The following is an 18,924-nucleotide window of genomic DNA, read 5'->3' on the forward strand; positions in this document are numbered from 1 at the left end:
GGAGGAGCCAATCCCCTCGAAGAACAAGTTACTCTCTTACCTGGTAACTTTCTTTCGATGGGATGGTCTGACGACGTATTCCATACCGCTCCCTCCATACCTTCCTTGCTACAGAATTTCTTATGCGATTGCAGCTTATGTTTCCGTAAGGCTTTGTGTGTCAGACTGGCAGAAGACTGGTGGCACACGTTCTGGGAAAAAACTACAACTGAGGCTACGGGCATCGTGCGTCCTACTTATAACATCCAGTGACGTTGGCCGTTAGAGGAGGTCCTAGAGGGCGGCGTATCGACGCAGGATGCAGACGCTGAAGATTTCCCGAAGCAGCACAGCTGTGGTGATTACTGTCATAGATATGGAATATGTCGTCGGACCATCCCATCAAAAGAACGTTGCCAGGTAAGAGAGCAACTTGTTCATCCCCAACCCACCAACTAAATTTTATGGGTAAAAACTTTAAAAAAAAAAAAAAAATTAAAAACATCAACTAATTGGTGGCTGGTTAGCCTTGTGTTTAGTTTCCTAGTGCTCAACTGTTTTTTTTAAAAGGCCACAGCATTCTTCTCTATAGTTCAGAGAAAGTTGGTCCCTTTCCTTCCTGACCACTCGCACCCACGAGATTCAGTTCCATCTTTTCCTCTGACTACCAATGTACTCCGTGGAATTTCTCAGTTTGTCTTCAAGGCTATACCTTTCAGTGCCTGTAAGGAACGACATGAACTGTAGCATGAGTGCTGATGACTTGCTGTTTTGCATCCACATGCCAGAAGCGGGTAGAGACTGACATACGATAGGGTACTCCTGTCACAGCACTAGCTGAAGAAGCATCAGCAGGCGAACTGAGTAGGAAAATATAGAGGCCTAATGTCAGGGCCTTTTGTGACCTATTCCGGAAACAAGTAAGACCCCAGCAAAACTGAAGCAATCCAACAAAAACAGATGCTTTGCCCCACCTGCTGAAAGAGCAGTGTGACAACCCTTCTGCCTTGGCACCACATGTCTCCCTTACCATCAGGAGGCCCTGCGATCACTCCCCCCTCGTGTTTGTGCCTCGGGGACACCCTTCACTGGTCTGGACTTCCCTCTTGTGCACCTGTTTAGTCATTGCCTCCCTTGCGCCAGCCGTGGCTGATTTCTGCAATCACTCCTTTGCCACTGCCTCCTTCCAACTAACCCTCAAGCACTCCCTTGTGCACCTGCTAATCAAAAAAAGCATTCTGCCGTCCCATCCTGGCTGGCTAATTACCGCCCTATCTCCATTACCCTCTTCCTAGGGAAACACTTCAAGAAGCTGGTCATCACCCAGCTGATCCACTGCACTAAATTTGTTGGTTGTCTCCACGACCACCAGTCTGACTTCCGAGCAGCCAGAGGCACGGAAACTGCCCTCCTGAACCCCTGCGAAGACTTGCTCTCAAATCTTGATTTCAACTCTCATTCCATTCTCATCCTTCTCTCGTTCCTCTGCCTTTGACACGGCCAATCATGACACCCTTATAAATCTGCTTTGTGATGCCCTTGGCATCATGGACCTGGCACTGGATTGGTTGACCGCCTTACTCTCTGACCGAACAGGGCTCTTTCCTCTTGTGGTGAGTCTTCAACATCTACCTTGCCCTTCTGGCCCATTGGATCACTGCCTTCTCTCCTCACTTTCAGTATTATACAGACGACACACAGCTCTCCTTCAAGCTTTCTTCCACTGCCACCGCCTCCTCCTCTTCCTTTCTCATACCTGACTGACAGCTTTTATGGCATGGTGCTCTGCTAACGATCTCTGCCATCATGCCAGTAAAGCTGCGATCCTTCTCATTGGGACCCCAGCTCCCTCCTACTCCCTGGCCGCCCTCCATTGGTCCCCTTCATTACCCTCTTGTGAGGCAAAAAACCTTGCTGTCCTCTTCGACGCCCCTCCTCACATTGCGGACCTTGCCGAGAAGGCCCACTTTCAGCTGCACCTCCTCAGTGGCAGTCTCCCTTTACTCAACTTACCCCAGAAGCTTGATGTTTCTAGAGCTCTGGTCTTCTCTGGGCTGTAGTACTGCAACATCCTCTTCCTCAATCTGCCTATAGCCTCCCTCCACCCCTTCAACTAATCCAGAATAGGACTGCAAGATTTATCCTTGGCCTCAAGCCCAGGGACAGCATCTTTCCAGCCATACCCCCTCTCCTTTGGCTCCCACTTGTTGCGAGGATCAAGTTCAAGACCCTCTGCATCATCCACACTGCTTTCTGGGGTCTCGGAGATATATATATATATCTGTCTTTAAGAGAGTGGGGGTTAGATCTCACTTCCTCAAGAACCTCCCTCGAATTGCCTTCCTGCCCCTCCCCAGCTTGAGCCGGATCTCCTTAAGTTCCAGACGCTTCTCAAGACCATCCTTTTCTTTCTCTTCCTCCTTCCTCCTCCCCTGCCAATGCCCCCCTCTTCCGTCATACAGGGCACCAGGCCCTCCTCGCCAAGTATACCCCAACACCTTGTTCTCCCCTGGTTCGCCTCCATTCATGCACTTGCCCAACCCTGCTCCCTCCCCCTGTACTAGCATGCACCCCCTACTGAGCCCGCTTCAGCCCTGTCCTAGCACTTAGAATGCAGACCTTCTTTCCCTGGATTCCCCTGGCACTTGTCCACCTGCCCTCCCCTTAGCACTAGCCTTGCCCAGCCCCCACACTGCACTTGTTCGCTCTCCACTCCAACCAGCACTCCCCCTTCCCCCCCTTAGCATTATCGCATTCTGCTCTGACCAGCATCTCCCCCCCCTCCCCCCCTCCAACTACCCTGCACTTCTGTTCCTGCTGTTGGACGATCCGAATTACAAAGCCTAGTAGGACTGTTCTTGTTAGTCATCCCTGTTTTATTCCAACAGTGCAGCGAGGGCTTACGCATGACCCAATAGGACGTAAGGTATGAATAGCCCCACCCCCACAGCTCCCCTCAGATTTCAACCGTATCCAAAGTAGTCTGGAATCACCTCGTGTTTCTACACTGTTAGTTTGTACTTTCTTTCCCAATGTCAGGGAAAGTGCTGTTTTGCCCATGTGCCACGTGTGGAATGAAGAAAGTTTATGAAGGGAATGGGCACGTGGATTGATTTTATTGTCTTTACCCTCATCACTCTGCAGACAACTGTGATATCTGCAAGGGGTTCTCGCAAAAGACCTTGAAGGACCATATTCAGTGTCTAATAACGTGGCTGAACGAAGGGGCCTACCCTCCATCTGAGGTAGGATCAGTGCGCACTCTGGCATCGAACAGGCCTAAATCCCCTGTAGTTCCTCGCCCCTCGGTGTCGGCGGAGCCTCCGGCAAAGAAGCCATGGCCTACGGAGAAGAGTCGCTCCTCTTTGGGGAAGACACCCCTTCATCATCAAAACATGGTCGTGTGGACTAGGGCCATAAGCAAGAAAAATCTTCCTCTTCATCTACTTCAAAAAAGGATAGGGAAGACCCTTTAAGGGGCTCCTCCTCAGGAGACCATCATAGGTCTTCCTCGAGTAGAGCATCGGTCTAAAGACTCCAAAAAGGCAGGATCGCCTAAAGAGTCTGCGCTGCCACTGCCGTCAACGGGAGTCCCGTCGACGGCTTCACTACCGCCCGCAGTGTCAATACCTGCAGTGGCCTCGTCGACCCCGGTGGTGACTATTGACAAGGGGAAGTGGAAACTCCTAGGTTTCCATCGTCGATGGTAGATCCTCCAGAAGTTTGGCAACTGGCGGTGTATGATACAGTTCTGCCGGACACCCTATTACAGCAGGAATCGGCTTTCTCGGTATCGTCGCTGGAGGAGGAGCGGGAACCGATTGTTCATCCAACAGATCTCTGCTTACAGGGCGCTGGCTCGTCTACGAACTCAGGGATTCAAAATGCTCCCTCTACATCTTCTCTGCTAAATCCACATTCGATGTTGTCTTTACAGGTTTTGCAATCCCTCTTAAGCCAGTTAGATGCAAGGTTGCCTCCCATGGGTACACCTCCAGTGATACCTGTCGACGACACGGCAGGTCCCGCTCCACGGTCAACATCAATGGCTGGGTTGCCGGTCTCCCAGAACCACCCCCTGCTCACCCGGAGGAAGGTGAATTACAGGACTCTGAGTCAGATCAAGGTCCTAGAGACTCAATGTCGGACATTTCATTGTCGCCGTCGAGGGACCCTACGTGGGAATCGGATGGTGAAGTAGAAACTCCTAGAAGCCCGGCTCAACCGTCGCGTCCAGATGACATCCAGGCTTTTCCTGCGATGATGGCGAAAGCCTGTATCGAATTTGGTCTGACCCCATAATGACGGAAGGAATGCTTCTTATTTGACAATATGGGGAAGAGGAGATAGTCCATCTTCTCGGTTCCGTTTCTGGACCACGTTTGGCAGGAAGGCTTACGTACCATGCTTACGTACCATGCGCCATCCATTTTCGGAGCCTGCAATCAATGGCAGGTTAGAAAAGAAATTTAAAGCCCCGGACTCTACACCTAAGTGCTTGACCGGACAGCCCTCTCCGGAATCAGTAGTGTCAGCGGCGGCTAGCAGAAAAGCTAGATCGCAACACAAGTGCACAACACCTCCGGACAGTGAAGCTAGAAGGCAAGATGCCTTTGGTAAGAAAGTCTTGGCAGTGGGAGAGACGACGGTCAAGGCGGCTAACTCGTTAGTTATCATGGCATGATACGACAGTGAAATGTGACACCGCTTGGCCCCCATCTTGGAACACCTGCCCGAAGAGCACAGGAAGACAGCCATGTTACTGGTGCATGAGGGGGAGGAGGCATCAAACCACTCGATCAATATCGCTGTAGATTTGGCGGAGTCGGGATTCAAGCAAATAAATAATGGAGTGGTACTAAGAAGACAAGCCTGGTTAAAATGTACAGACTTTAGGCCGGAATTCCAGTATAAAGTGCTAGACATGACCTGTGAAGGTGAACAGTTATTTGGGGAAAAGGTAGACAACGCCCTTAAAGGCATGAAGGAAGATTCAGATACTGCAAGATCACTGGGGGCATTACCAAGTGGACAAGCATTTTGGCCTTTTAGCCCCTTCTGCGGAGCTTCGGTGAATTCTCGATTCGCCACATCCAGGGATTAGAGTTTCAATAGATCGACATACTCCTCCCAAGGATACAGGCGAGCTGTCCAGGCGACACTAAGAAGCCGGGATTTCCAGACTTCTAGAAGGAGAGGAGGGCAGTCTTAGTCTACCAAAAGTAAGCAATCAAAGTCTCAGCCATGACAATCTTGAGGACGTCCTTGGAGGCAGAGTGTCCCGTCGCGTCAGCGAATGGGAAAGAATAACATTGGTCCGTTGGGTGTTGGACACGGTGAAACTAGGCCACTCTTTGCAGTTCAAGGTCATGTCATCTCCCATTCCGCCTGTGTATTAGGCGCAACCCCATATTCACATATTACAACAGGAGGTTGTGTTTATGCTGCAAAAAGGGCTTTTTAGAATTTGTTCCAGTGGCTGAGAGGCCTAGGGGTTTGCTCCTGTTACTTCATGGTAAAAAAAACAACGGCAAGTGATGACCCATTCTGGACCTTTGAGCTCTCAACAAGACTTTGCAACGCCTGAAGTTCAAGATGCTTATGCTTCAGGAGGTCATCTGGTCGATACAGCCGGGGGATTTTCTGGCATCGTTGGACTTATAAGATGCATATTTCCACATACCCATGCGTTGACGACACAGAAAATTCTTGCGGTTCATGGTGGGTCAGTCATTACAAGTTCAAAGTGATTCCATTCGGCCTGAAATCGTCTCCCAGGACGTTTACGAAATGTTTAGCTCCGGTGGCAGCATGGCTACGAAGAAAAGGTCATCACGTCTACCCTTACCTGGACGACTGGCTAATAAGAGGCTCATCGCCGACAGTGGCGCAAGCAAGCCTAGACGTTACCATGCAGGTACTACAACGGTTGGGCTTTGCAGTCAACTTCGAAAAATCCTTTCTGTTCTCTCACAGAGCTGGGTGTTTTTGGGCGTGGAGTTCCAGACTCAGTCGGGATTAGTGAGACCTTCATTAGACAGAGTTCAAAAACTCAAACGGAAAGCGGAGGAGTGGAGAGCTGGAACCAGAGTGTTAGAAGATTCATGTCGTTTCTGGGAGCCATGGCGTCATGTATTCCGCTAGTGAAGAACTGTTCTCTTCATGAGGCTGATACAGGAATTTTTGGCGGACCGATGGTCTCAAAGTCGCGGGTTGTGGTCCGACAAGTTGATGATCAGCAGCGAGCTTCTAGAGGTGCTTCGGTGGTGGCAACTTTCAGACAATCTGACAAGAGGGATGCCTCTGCTAGAGCCGGAGTTTCAATCGACAATTGTGACTGATGCATCTCAAACAGGATGCGGAGCCCATCTGGGATCCTTACAAATTCAAGGTTGATGGTCCCCAGGAGAATCGACCCTTCACATCAATGTGCTGGAGCGAAGAGCGGTACGTTGGGCTCTGAAGTCATTTTTGCTGCGCATACGAGGATCAGTAGTGAGAGTATTAACGGACAATACGACCACGATGTTCTACCTTAGGAAACAAAGGGCACTTGTTCCAGAACGCTCTCGAGCGAGGCTCAGGTACTATGGCATTGGTCCCTCGAACAATAAATGAGCATAGTGGCGTACCACCTACCAGGGGTGAACAATGTACAGGCAGACTCTCAGCAGGGAGATGAACCAACTCCACGAGTGGGAACTGAACGAGCAACAAGTGTTGAGCATCTTCAGGAAATGGGGTTGTCCTTCTCTGGATCTTTTCGCAACCCGGGAGAACAAACAGTGCAAGCAATTCGCCAGCAGATGGCCGCAGCCCAATTCGCTGGGGGATGCGTGTTCCTTCCCGTGGACGGGCAGGTTCACGTACGCGTTCCCTCCGTTTCCGCTCATTCAACAGACCCTCCAGTGGATTCACAAATATTGATGCCGGGTGATTCTAATTGCCCCTCACTGGGTGAGGCTGCCATGGTTTTCGGACCTGCTCCAACTGTCCGTGGCAGAGCCAGTGAGATTTCAAATGACGCCGGACCTTCTGTTTCAAGACAAGGGAGCAATTTGGCATCACAACCCGAGCTCCATCAGCCTGACGGCTTGGCTCCTGACTTCTCAGAGTTTGGGGCCCTGAACATTTCTTCAGATTGTCACTGAATTTTAGAGGCGGCGAGGGCTCCGTCCACGAAGATTTCTTATGCATGTAAGTGGAAGAGATTCTGTGTATGGTGTAGGGATCAACCGGAGGTGGACCCGTTAAACATTTAATCGGAGCAAATTCTGCCTTATTTACTACACTTGGCGAGAAAGGGTTTTTCTTTATCCTCCATAAAGGTTCACTTGGCAGCCATTTCAAGATTTACTTGGAAAAGGCACTCGACTCCGTCGTTCAGTGATCGACTAATCAAGCATTTCCTGAGTTATTTTAGACTTTTCCTCCAGCCATACTTGGAGTCTCAATCTGGTACTATCAGGGCTAATGAAGGCTCTGTTCGAGCCTATGTCGTCGTCACCCCTCAAATTTTTGTCATGGAAAATGGCCTTTTTGGTAGCCATTACTTCAGCAAGAAGACTCTGAGTTGCAAGCGCTTGTGATTGATCCCCCCCATACTTGCGTTTCTTCAAGGACAAGGTGGTGTTAGCAACTAACCCTCATTTTATCCCGAAGGTTCCAACTACATTCCATAAGCACTCTTATTGTGCTACCAGCAATCTTCGCTGCAGCTTCTTCTTTCGCAGAGCAAGCTCTCCATACGTTGGATGTCAAAAGAGCATTGAAGTTTTATCTGAGTCGCACTCAAGAATTCAGGCGCACGAGACAACTGTTTGTGGCTTATGGACCCTCTGTAAAGGGAAGACCACTCTGCAAACAAGGACTAGCCCGCTGGGTTCCGTCAGATATTGCCTCCTGTCACTCTAAAGCGTGGAGGCCGCTGGAAAGGCGTCCAAAGGCTCACTCGACAAGATCCTCCACGTCATCGGTGGCATTGTGGTCCGAAATCCTGCTGGTGGACATCTGTCAGGCGGCCTCCTGGTGGGTGCTGCATACATTTATTCGGCATTATTGCCTGGAGCAACAGCATGCAGCAGATGTGCAGATAGGGCGAGCAGTAAGGTAAGGGGCTTACCTTACTGAAACACCTGTTTCAGCAAGGTAAGCCCCCACAGAGGGGGGTACCATCCTTTCAATGTACCATGGTTGTTGGCCTTTCTTGCTAATTGTATGTTGCGTTCCTGTAGTATTGGTTTGCATTGCACACCTCCAGGTATAAGGACACTGCTATGTAATCTATTCTAAGCATGTGAATCCATGAAAGATCCAATGCTGGAGAAGGGAGTAGTTTCTTACCTGTAACTCCATTTCTCCAGCGTTGGTATCTTTCATGGATTCACATGTGCCCGCCGGCCTCCCTTGAATGCAAACTTGGTATTGCCTCTACTTTGGGGGTTAAAATCTGAAGGGAACCGGGGCTATTTATACCTTAATTCCTATTGGGTCATGCGTAAGCGTCCCAAAAGGACGTCGATGGGACACAAGTGTCGAGTTTTTTCCAATGGAAAACGTTTTTAATAAATATACCGAGGTTCCCAGCCTGACGACGGCGAATATTCTAAGCATGTGAATCCATGAAAGATACCAACGCTTGAGAAATGAAGTTACAGGTAAATAACTACTCCCTTATCACTGCCTGTCCAGAAGAAGTAAACGCGCATCTTTTAATGTGTATGAATGATTGAATGCAAAGAACTAATTATTACAAAACATTTCCTCTTTCCAGATAAAAGCATTTTTACTCACTTATAAAATACTCCATTGGGAATTGGACTTAGATTTTTACTACCAACAAAAATAATTTCACGTCCAACTTTAAAAAAATGGGGAGTAAAATACTCCCACTTCCAAATCTTATCTGGAGCACTGCCTGCAGGGTTTATTCTGTGTAAAGGATAGGGGGGGGTGATGGTTCCCTCACATATGGGGTGGGTGAAAGACTAATTAATTATACGAGTGATTTTTATTTAAGTAGAAATGCAATTTCTTCCCATAACAGATTCCAGGAGACTCTAAATTTGACGGTTAGTGCCACTCTCGTGAGCTGTTATTTCGTGGTGTGCTTTTGTGCAGTAGTTTACTTTTTATGGCCTGGTACTGCAGATTTTGACTAAGCAGTAAACCGAACACTTAACGTATTACATTGTGGTCCTTGCAAGGCAGCACCATTGAGCAACATTTGCATTTAAAACTGTTTTTTTCTAAATTGTATGTACATCAATGCTAAAACTGCTCATTTTGTTGACAACCACCTTTTTGAGCACATCCGTAAATAAATGAATTGGTTTTTGTTAGGGTTGTTGGGTAAAACGTTTTTCATAAAAACTAATTTTTTTGTTTGCTTTTTAAAAGGTGTCTTTAATACTTTAAGATATATTTTGGTGCCATGGAGCTCAGGTGAACATTTTTAATTTGGATGAATTTACCCAGGCATAAATAGTCATTCACCCCGTCAATTGTCCACATGCAAAACAGTACATGATTTTTTTTTTACTTCCCAAGAGTTCATGATCAATCTCCAATGGTCAGTGGCAACTGCAACCAGTGGGGTTCTGAACTCCTACTTTTCCTTTGCACACCTTGACCACCTTCTGACTGCAGGGTTCCCTCTTAGTTCCCTCTTAGCAGTTGGTGAATTGTCCGCTGCGTCTTTGCCGCAAAGGATGTGTTGGGAGGCAGATTGGTGCACCTTTTAGGTGTCTCCACTTTTTTTATAGCTCACTGGCATATTCCGACATAACGTTTACAAGAGGAGCTTCCCCAAATGCAGTCATGCCCAGGAATACAATATCAAGTGGAAATTGTCTAAAGTAAGGTAGCAAACAGCTCGTATCTGCTTTTCTGAGAATTAGACGCTGGACAACCTCGCTCTCTCAAGCAAATACTATTTTCTAAAATAGTATGCAAGTCAGAATTACATCTACCTGTATGATCTGTGTAACCTAAAGCATGGCTCTTGCCTGCAAGCACTTTGTTGGCTAGAGATGGCTCACTAGAATCTTTTCAACGTAGAGCTTTTTTATGAGTAAAATGTATGTAGCCTGTAGCTTAGCTACACCTGTAGGACCTTTTTCAACCTGAAAGGTGGTTAAGCCTAGAAGATATGAAAGAGAGCTCTGCCTCTAAGTGGAGTTTATCCTGTTCAGCTGAGGTGTGATAATCCTCGCGCTGAGTGATGATTATTGCATTAGGCCTCAGCCTGTAATTGACAGGTTTTTAGTATTTGATTCATTGGACATTTCATTTTAAAGTCTCTGCCTAAAGTTACCTGAAGATGAGTAAATGGTAGATTGGTTTATTGACCTTGTGGAGTCCTTCTCCTTTTGTATGTCTTCAGCAGTGAAGCGTTTAAAGATTTTGTAGGAAGTTAGTCCTTTGCCAGGATCTGAAAGAATGAATTAACTATTTATCATTTGCATCCACTGCTACTTTGAAATTCCTAATTTGTTCTTCTCTTCAACAGGGTTTCCATGGCCCTTATCCCTTTGGGCAGTCTTAAAATATGACTTCTCATGAAGACCAAGCTGGACCCAGAACTTTGGGCGGAAGGGGGACGTGAATGCCTGGGTTTGTTGCGGGGGAATAGTAGGTGTCCTGTGACCTACTAGAGGATTCAATGTGGACCCACCCCCCCTTACCCCCACTTCCAACCTCTGCACACCGGAAGAGAACATAAGAATCCCAGGATGATAGTCTGCTGAAATCCATGTCTGCATGTGTGTGCTGGTTGAGAACATGCGATGGAAATGCGTTCGATGAGAGACCATCTCACCGGAACAGAAGATACATATATTTCCCCTTCCAAATGAAGACTGACATTGTCAAGTTTAGTTTGAGGATTTAAACCAAGAAAAGCCATCTTTAAAGACAGACTGAAAGACAGCTTTTTTGCAAATGGAGAGATTTGTAGTTTTGAGCAGATGTCATTTCCTCTGTTTTTTTGTGAAAGGGACAGCGGCTGCATCTTATGTATTTTGCAAAGCAGACTGCGTCTCACCTCATTGTCCCTTGTATGGTGGCGTGGTGTGTTGGCTTGTGTGGGGGAGGAATAGTGACGCAAAGAGGGATTTATTGTCCCATTGTTTTAGAATCAAATTTATGGATTTTCTTTTATATTCACTGAGCTTTTTTTAAGTCTGTGTGTGTGCAAGTGTGTGTGTTTGGTGGAAAGCCATGGGGGCAGGTTAAAGATAAATGTCCTTTTTGTTTTTCTAAGATGTAACCATGGCTCGCAGTCTGGAAATCGGATCAGGGCTCAGAGGAAAAGTTCGAGTTCTTTTGGTTGTTCTGCTTCCATATGATTGGGTTTATGGGTATCTACCCCTCCCCCCCTGCTTATTTCATTACTGCATGTTTCAATGTATGTCAGAAGAAGATAGACAGCTAGCTGTGATGCACTTGTGTAGGAAATGGGTGCCTTCCTGCTTGTGGTGGTCCTGATGCCATTGGCCTCCAGTTGGGCATTTTGTCCTTCCAGGTGTCCCCTTCAGTTATTTTCACCACAGGTATAGTCTTGAACCAATTACCAGACCTGTTCTTCTCAGGGCAGCCATATCTACAGATCCTCTTTTCCCCCAGGCTTTTAGTTCTAAAATCTTTTCTGCCCTCTAACAGTCTTTTGACTGTGCAGACTCTGAGACGATCTGCGGCATGTTATTTGGGGTCACTTGGAGGGGTTATGCAGTACGATTCATCTGTTTAACAATGGACATTCTTTTGTTGGACAGAGAGGCTCTGTTCCCCCTTGCATCCATCAAGCCGAGTACCACCCATCCCCCTTTCGTGAGACTCTACCCAGTCGCCAGTTGTTTAATACTTAATGGCAGTTTGATTACTAACGGACTTTGTCACTATGATGCCAAGTGTTTTCAGAGCCTAAAACCTATCATAAAATGTTGCCACCAATGTGAGTGCATTTTGTCAGGTGAATCTTTTAACGGGGGTTTCCCCCTCCCTGGCATGAACATGTTGACCTAGTATCTGCATATTTAACTCTGGGGGCTGATATCCTCTCACCTTTGTGCCCTTAAAGCAAAACACAATTCGTGGGCATTGAACTAGCCACTTTTGCAGGGTTCGCCTTGAAGTTATGCCCTTTATGATGATGCCTCTGCGGGACTTGGCTTTATTCACATTGTATAGGAAGGCTCCTGAAATGGGATTTAGTGAACCTGTGCTTGCCCATTCACTTTCCTGCCTGACCCTCCTTCGATTTCTTCTACCACCCCTTTTTTTCTCCTTGCTGGCCTGAGAACAGATGGTGACCTCGCGCATGACCGCCTTTTGTGTGTGCAAAATGAATTGGTTTAGTGACGGGTCTCCACAGAGCTCTTGGCTTTATGAATTCACATGCTGCCTGTTGGTCTCCCTGGGCTCAGTTTTACCTTGTTAATATATTTATTTTGTTTCTCTCGATGCTGTTGCCTGGGAGGAGCCAAATCTCTTCATGCTGTGGAGTGCTGTTTGTACACTGATTCTTTTGCAGCAGGAATTCGCCAACTATACTGAGACGCGCAAGGGCACGGTTTATCCAAAGAAGCAGTTTAGTATGTGCAATATCTGCCAGAAAAGGGCTGTTTTTCCTTGCACCGCCTACATCAATTCCTATTGTGTGGTTGTATGTCGGAATAGCTGCGCGTCTGGAGTAGAAGGAAGTTACTGCATTGCCAAAGACACTAATGTTTGGAATCTTGTTCAATCTTTTCGCCCCAGAGCAAGCCCCCGCCCCCCCATCCCCAACAATATTGCAGCCATAAAAGCCAGGTATTCAGTGTCTTTGTGTTCCTGTTCTGCACATGTGCTCTTCTCCAAGGCATGGAAGATGGCAGAGGTTGATTAAGATGCATCTAATTTAAAAGTTGAATCACAGCTCCTGTCGTAATACCCAGCTAGTGATGGATTGCAGAGTTTCCTGCATAGCCGAACCATAGGGAGCAGCTCCCTCTTTACAGTGTCATTAGCTTATGCCAAGTGATTCTGCACTTGTTATTCACTGGGCCTGTTTCTGTGGGAGATTTATGTAAGCATTGGCCGGGACCTCGGCCACAAGATCATTGGTCTGCATGGAGACGTTGCCCTTTTCGCTGTTGCACGTTTGAGACACTAGGCTGATGAGAATACTGCATGCTTGCCTTTCCCGATCTGAATTCATTTTATGAACTAATGCAAACTGAGCCACTCTCGTAAAGAAAGCTCCTCTTTCACTTCTCTCGGACCATCTCCCAATACTGCCATAGGATTCTGAGCCATGCTGCCTGTGTTTTTGTTAATAGAGATGCTTCTTAGTTCATGGTCCCATTTCCTCTACAACACCCAGTAGACCTGCAGTTGCCAACATGTACCCTTAGAAACCCACAATTGCTGTTCTTCGGATCTTGCGCCTCTGATCTCCTTCACTGTAAATATGTGGGCCATGTAAATATCTGCAACAAGAGGGGGTGTGATTTGGTCGAGTGTTTCCCGTTTAGTCATGTGGTACACTCTGAACCTTCACGGTGCTAGTGGCTGAATTCTTGGGTCCACAGTCTCAAGTAACCCCTGCCATGTGCACCTGCAGCATTCAGGTTGCTCCAACCGCTCACAAATTCAGCATTGGTAATGGAAGTGTTTCTGCGTGAGCTTTTCAGCTTTTTTTTTCTTTTTAATTGCTCCTTGCAGCCAAGGCCACAATGTTTTTCCCCAACCATTATTAAATACTCCTGCAAAGAGTCTCGTCTTGGCAGTGGAACCAAGTAATAAGTGCTGCAACCTTGCACGCTAGGAGTCTTCAGTTTCACGTTTAGCAGGTTTATTTCCCTCACTTTGGCTGCTATACCCCACAAGGCTCGGTAGAAGCACCAATCCTGTCTGCAGAGAAGTTTTATTTATAATTGAGACTAAAGCGAACATTCAAAAAGAGAGATGTTAGATAAACCTATACGTAAGTGCTGAGAAGTAACTTCTTCACAGGTACTTGAGATGTCAACTTGCCCACTGTCTCTGCAAACACCAGACTCGTATTATACTATTTGGTGCCAACAGTCCTGGTTAATAATTGCAAAGATTCATGAGCTGTACTTGCTGTCCTGCCATTTCGTGCCCCTGACTGACTATCCCATATGAGGCTCATCTGTTCCCCTTTTCTTGGTTCAGTTCCTTCCTGACTGAAGTCTCCATGTGAACTGTTTGGTGTCCATGTTTTTGACCTATGGCGCTGCTGTGTGTCAGGGGACTGCTACCCTTTGTCGGGGGTCTAACCTCTGGCTGGCACTGGTATATGAGGTGTCTAGTTTACCTGTCTGGGTGCCCAGCCTGAATCTGCCTCCATCTGGATTGAACCTTTTGACTGGCACTGCTGCCTGAGATGCCTGCTGTCCCTGTATGGGCTTCTGGTGGTCCTTTACTTTTCCTTTTTGTGTGAGGCGTGTGCTGGTTCTTTGGCTGTCTGTATGCTGTAGTAGGGAGTGCATGTGTAGAACAAAAGGCAATGTATTGTAGGGTCTTCTGCTCGGCGAGGAATCCTCCAATAGCACATTTGGGGACATAGACACGTGAATAATAAAATTTAAACAAAAAGGAAATTATTTCCTTAATGTATAAATTAATATTTGTACGATTAAATTAACACTGATAAAATATTAGACTGTCTTGTAGTCTTTATTTTAGAGGCTGTTTATCACCTGATTTGTATAACGGGGTTTGCTACCAGCTTAAAGCAAGGACCAGTGGAACAACCTGCCTCCTTATTCCTTTCTGACAGGTGTCTGAAACTGGCAACTGTATTTAAGGGCAGAGAATCCCCTTCTCTCTTTATAACTACCCGTTTGCCTAGAATTGTGTGCGTTTTTCATCTTTGAGATGTCCTGGTTAGTGTCAGTTGATGGGACCCCCTTGTCGCATGCTAACCCAACTATGGCGCAGCAGGTACGTTTGGCATTCTAAACTGTCTTGGAATAGTTCAAGTGATAACGAATCCGCAAAAAACATTATTAAAGCGTTTAGGTACTAATGTATTGCCAAACCTAGTCTACCACTATTACCTTCGGAGTGCTGCTCTCCACTCCAGCATGGAATATTGTAATAGTTTGGGCCATTGAGAACCCAGTCTACAAACTACAGGTGACACAAAGCCACCAAGTATGGTTAACGAGGACTTGAGGGAAGAGACCATGATCAAACTATCAGTGAAAAACTTGATAACCTATAAAGCTTCCAGGCTAACGCATAAAATCCTTTTGGGGCTGCCCTCAGAAATGGAGAAATTGTTAATTGAGATTACTGTAGCCTACGAGCCATTCCTTCAACTTTTTGATTGTTAGGAAACATAATTCCTTCTGTTAATACTCCACTATAAGGAACAACAACCCATGAGGACTAAGTCTTAAACAATCACTGAAATCCTTTTTGTTCATAGAATCGTGGTCCACGTTCTTTTTAAGGCTTTAGCACAACCTCTAAATCCTAGTTGTGACCACCTACCGCAGACGACTCCCATTGGGCACTTTATAAATTTCAGTACTTTTATTTTCAGCATTCTGGGTGTATCTGTTATTGAAAGTGAAAACAATTATTTATGTGCATGCTAAAATCTGCTCCACTACAGTTTTCTTTTAAGAGGATGTTGGACATCTACAAAGAAAGTATAATTTAATATATTCACACTTGAAAAAATGGTGTGCATCCAGTCGCATTTACTTTTCTGTGTTTGCAATCTGCTGGTATGAAATGGGCAAGTCTTGATTTTGGGTTACAGTTTCCGGGTGCCTAGAGAATCATATTGGGATTTACATTTGAAGAAAATGGAGTGCAATATCGTTCTCTTTGGTTCTTTTGATGCCAGTTTTGTTGTTTAGTTCCAACACCTTGTATTGCTCTTGCTTTGTCTTCGGAAAGGCCACAAGGTGCCATGCTTGGTATTACCTGGACAATATTAGCTTTGTCTGTTAAAATAAGGCTGCTGGTTTTCGTAGCCTTACCAATATGTTTAACTTCAACGCTCACTGTGTTATTGGGTAGCTTGGAAATTTGCATTACGTGTGGTTTTCAATGTTTTCGCAGAAAGCCAGAGGCTGCATCTTCCCTTTGCTTCCACATTGCCAATTTTTCTACTCCGTGTATCCTAGAGTGTGTCTGTTAAGCAACCCATGGATACCTGGAAGATCGTTTTCACACAAAATAATTACTTACCAACTTGTTAAAGGCTTCATCCTTCAGAAGGCATAACTTGGATGCTTGCTCTGTAAATCCAGATCAAATAGTATGTTGTCTGTTCTGAGAGAAGTCAGTGTGACCCAATAATGAATCCTGAAATGTGAGTAATGAACACAATTGTAAGCCTTGGAATCACAAAAGCATTACAGATCCTGTAATCGATCTCAAGTTTATTATAGTATTGCATTTTCTGGCCCAATATGACCTTTTGGCTGGAAGTTTGCTTTCTCCACCCACTTAAAAATGTTCATTTATATGCACAAAGAAAAGAATTACATTTCTGTCCAAAACATCATAGATGGATTGGCTATTTTGGTCATCGTATACAATCGAGTGATCCACCTTTATACTAGATGCACTGTCATTTTTGTACCATTGGCGGTATGCTCCTTTTCTTTTTTTTTTTTAACTCTTTGTTGACATTTTGGCAAAACAGTTCTCACAAACATCGCCCCACCCCTCACAGCAATCAACCCACATCCATTAACAAACTTTAATCAAACTATTCAACTAATTCCCCTTCCCTCCTATCCCTCTTTACCTCCCCTGCCCCCCTGAGTCCTGATATGCTACTTTTCTGATCTTAAAAGTAGCCTTGCTGAATTCCCCTCTGGTGGAACAATTCCACGGTTAAACGTTAGTGGCCCTTATCAAAGCAATCAAACGTTTGATTTGTGCAAACTAATCCCCATGCCCTTGTTTGTGCCTTGTGTGACCTTTTTGAAGAGATGAGAGCCTATTATGACATGCATAGGTATGGCCAAAATTAAGATCTACCTGGCTATGTAACTTTAGCCTGCAGCTTCCCAAAGACTAGTAATGTATGACACTGTTGTGTGCATAAATCATTAATCTGTCAAGTTTGGCTGGTAAGAGTGGATGTAAACAATTGAGAAAAGTAAAAGTATAGTCCACAACAATCAAAGAGCATGATTTGTTGGTTTGTTCGAAGTGAAGTCCTGATGAGGGGATGGCTACAATAAGCCGATTAGGCCTCATCGCCTGCTTTCCCTTTCAACCACATACTGTAGTGCAATGCACATTTTCAATGCTTCCATTACTGTGTTAATTAACTTTGCAGCCGTTGCTGAGTGCGACCCGTGTATGCTACCTAGGTCTTCTGATTATCCTATGGAAGACGAGGCGAAACAAGCAAGTGAATCAACCCCTTAGATCTTTTTTTTAGTGTGCATGAACAAGCATATACACAATAACGTATGGTATACGTCACACTAGGGATAGTATTAGACATGCCATGGCAGCGTCTGTTTTTGAAGTTCGAAAACAAGTCATGCAATACTCCACACCAACCACTAGATGTTGGCCTATGCAAATCTAAGCAGATACAATCGTCAGAAAGAGGATTACAGGTATGCAATATTTGTTATATATCTCTATTACAACTTTCCATCTGCCACCATGCTTCAGTCCAACTGTCTTTGATACACTTTTGATCCTAGGGAAAGAAGCCTTTTAAGGTCGAAAGTACCTTCCTGCGGAAATTGTATGGTGAGGCCATCTTGTGAAAAATAGTGTCATTAATTGGCAAGTTTTGAGTGAATTATTTGTCTACATAAAAAAAAAAACATGGGCTCTTTCGGAGGGAATGGCAATTGCTTCGATTGATTTTCCCTTTCTGAGGGTTAATGAGGATTGGATTCTGAGGAAATGTGTGATGCTATTTGCAGTGCCCTACACAACAGCACCAAGACACCACTAGCCCCGACAATGTTGCGTGACTGCCGCCAAGTTGCTACACTTTTCCCTCAAGATACTTTCTATACTCTGATAGTGTTGCAGAGACTGGTTAGGGGAAGATATGAGGGTCTCACGCCTACACCACCCCCCCGCCCCAATCGGATCCTGTTGATAGGATAGTAAAAATCGAAATAGGAAAAGCACTGTACGCAAGTCTTTTACTAGCGTCTCCTTTATCAAAGCAACTTGAGCCATCAAATGAGTCACTGGTGACTTCCCCATAGAACTTCCGAGTTGAGGCAATGCTGGGGAAACGGAAATAGTCTACACCAAAGCTGTATATGCCAAATCATTGTGACTTTGGCTGCACAAATTAATTTGGTTTCACTTTTCAACACTTGTACAGAATTCTCCAACCCTGGCACTATATGGCAATCTATTCCCAGTTAGGACATTACTGAGACATGTGGGCTTTCTGCCTGGCTCTTTGGCTTTTTTTGAATTACCCACGGACCAGTCATGATTTTTTTCTTTCATTCAACCAAGAAACATTCCTACAAGAATACTGACTCCATATGTTCTGGAAACACCTCTTAAAATATACTGTATAGATGGAAGTGTTTGATACTACGGACAGTCGTCTGTACCCCTAACAGGTGTGGGGTTTTAAGCGCACTGTTACTGACAGACCCCTGAATACCGGTTATGAGAGACTAACGCAATGAAACAAATCAAGAAAAATGCTTCAGCTAGAACCTTTTTTTTTTTTTTAATAGGGCAAATCCTCACATTCGCCGGTGGGCTTGGAGTATTGTTGATGGGCTCGCCCTCGACATTAAGTGGAGAGGTCTGGAGGGGAGCCCAATAGGCTAATGAAATACGAGGCATAGACCCAACAATTGTCATGGAAAACAGATTCAAGACTCGATTTAGGGTGAGGTTGGTTAGTCACATTTTAAATGGCAGCACTGCAGGATGAACAGAGACCAGAAAAACATCCAATCCCTCTCC

At 45.7% G+C, this 18,924-nt stretch overlaps 1 protein-coding gene across 1 annotated transcript in view; it reads left to right on the forward strand.

The window, feature by feature from the left end:
• ILRUN (inflammation and lipid regulator with UBA-like and NBR1-like domains) overlaps positions 1-14,642 on the forward strand; it is a 395,284-nt gene extending 380,642 nt beyond the window's left edge. Inside the window, exon 5 of the mRNA XM_069633501.1 lies at positions 10,490-14,642. Within this exon, the coding sequence (XP_069489602.1) occupies positions 10,490-10,525 (36 nt within the window). The 3' untranslated portion in view covers positions 10,526-14,642. The remainder of the gene's footprint in view (positions 1-10,489) is intronic.
• Positions 14,643-18,924: the final 4,282 nt, after the last annotated feature.

Source organism: Ambystoma mexicanum, chromosome 13, assembly GCF_040938575.1.
Source record: "Ambystoma mexicanum isolate Mex_15411 chromosome 13, UKY_AmexF1_1, whole genome shotgun sequence".
NCBI lineage: Eukaryota > Metazoa > Chordata > Amphibia > Caudata > Ambystomatidae > Ambystoma > Ambystoma mexicanum.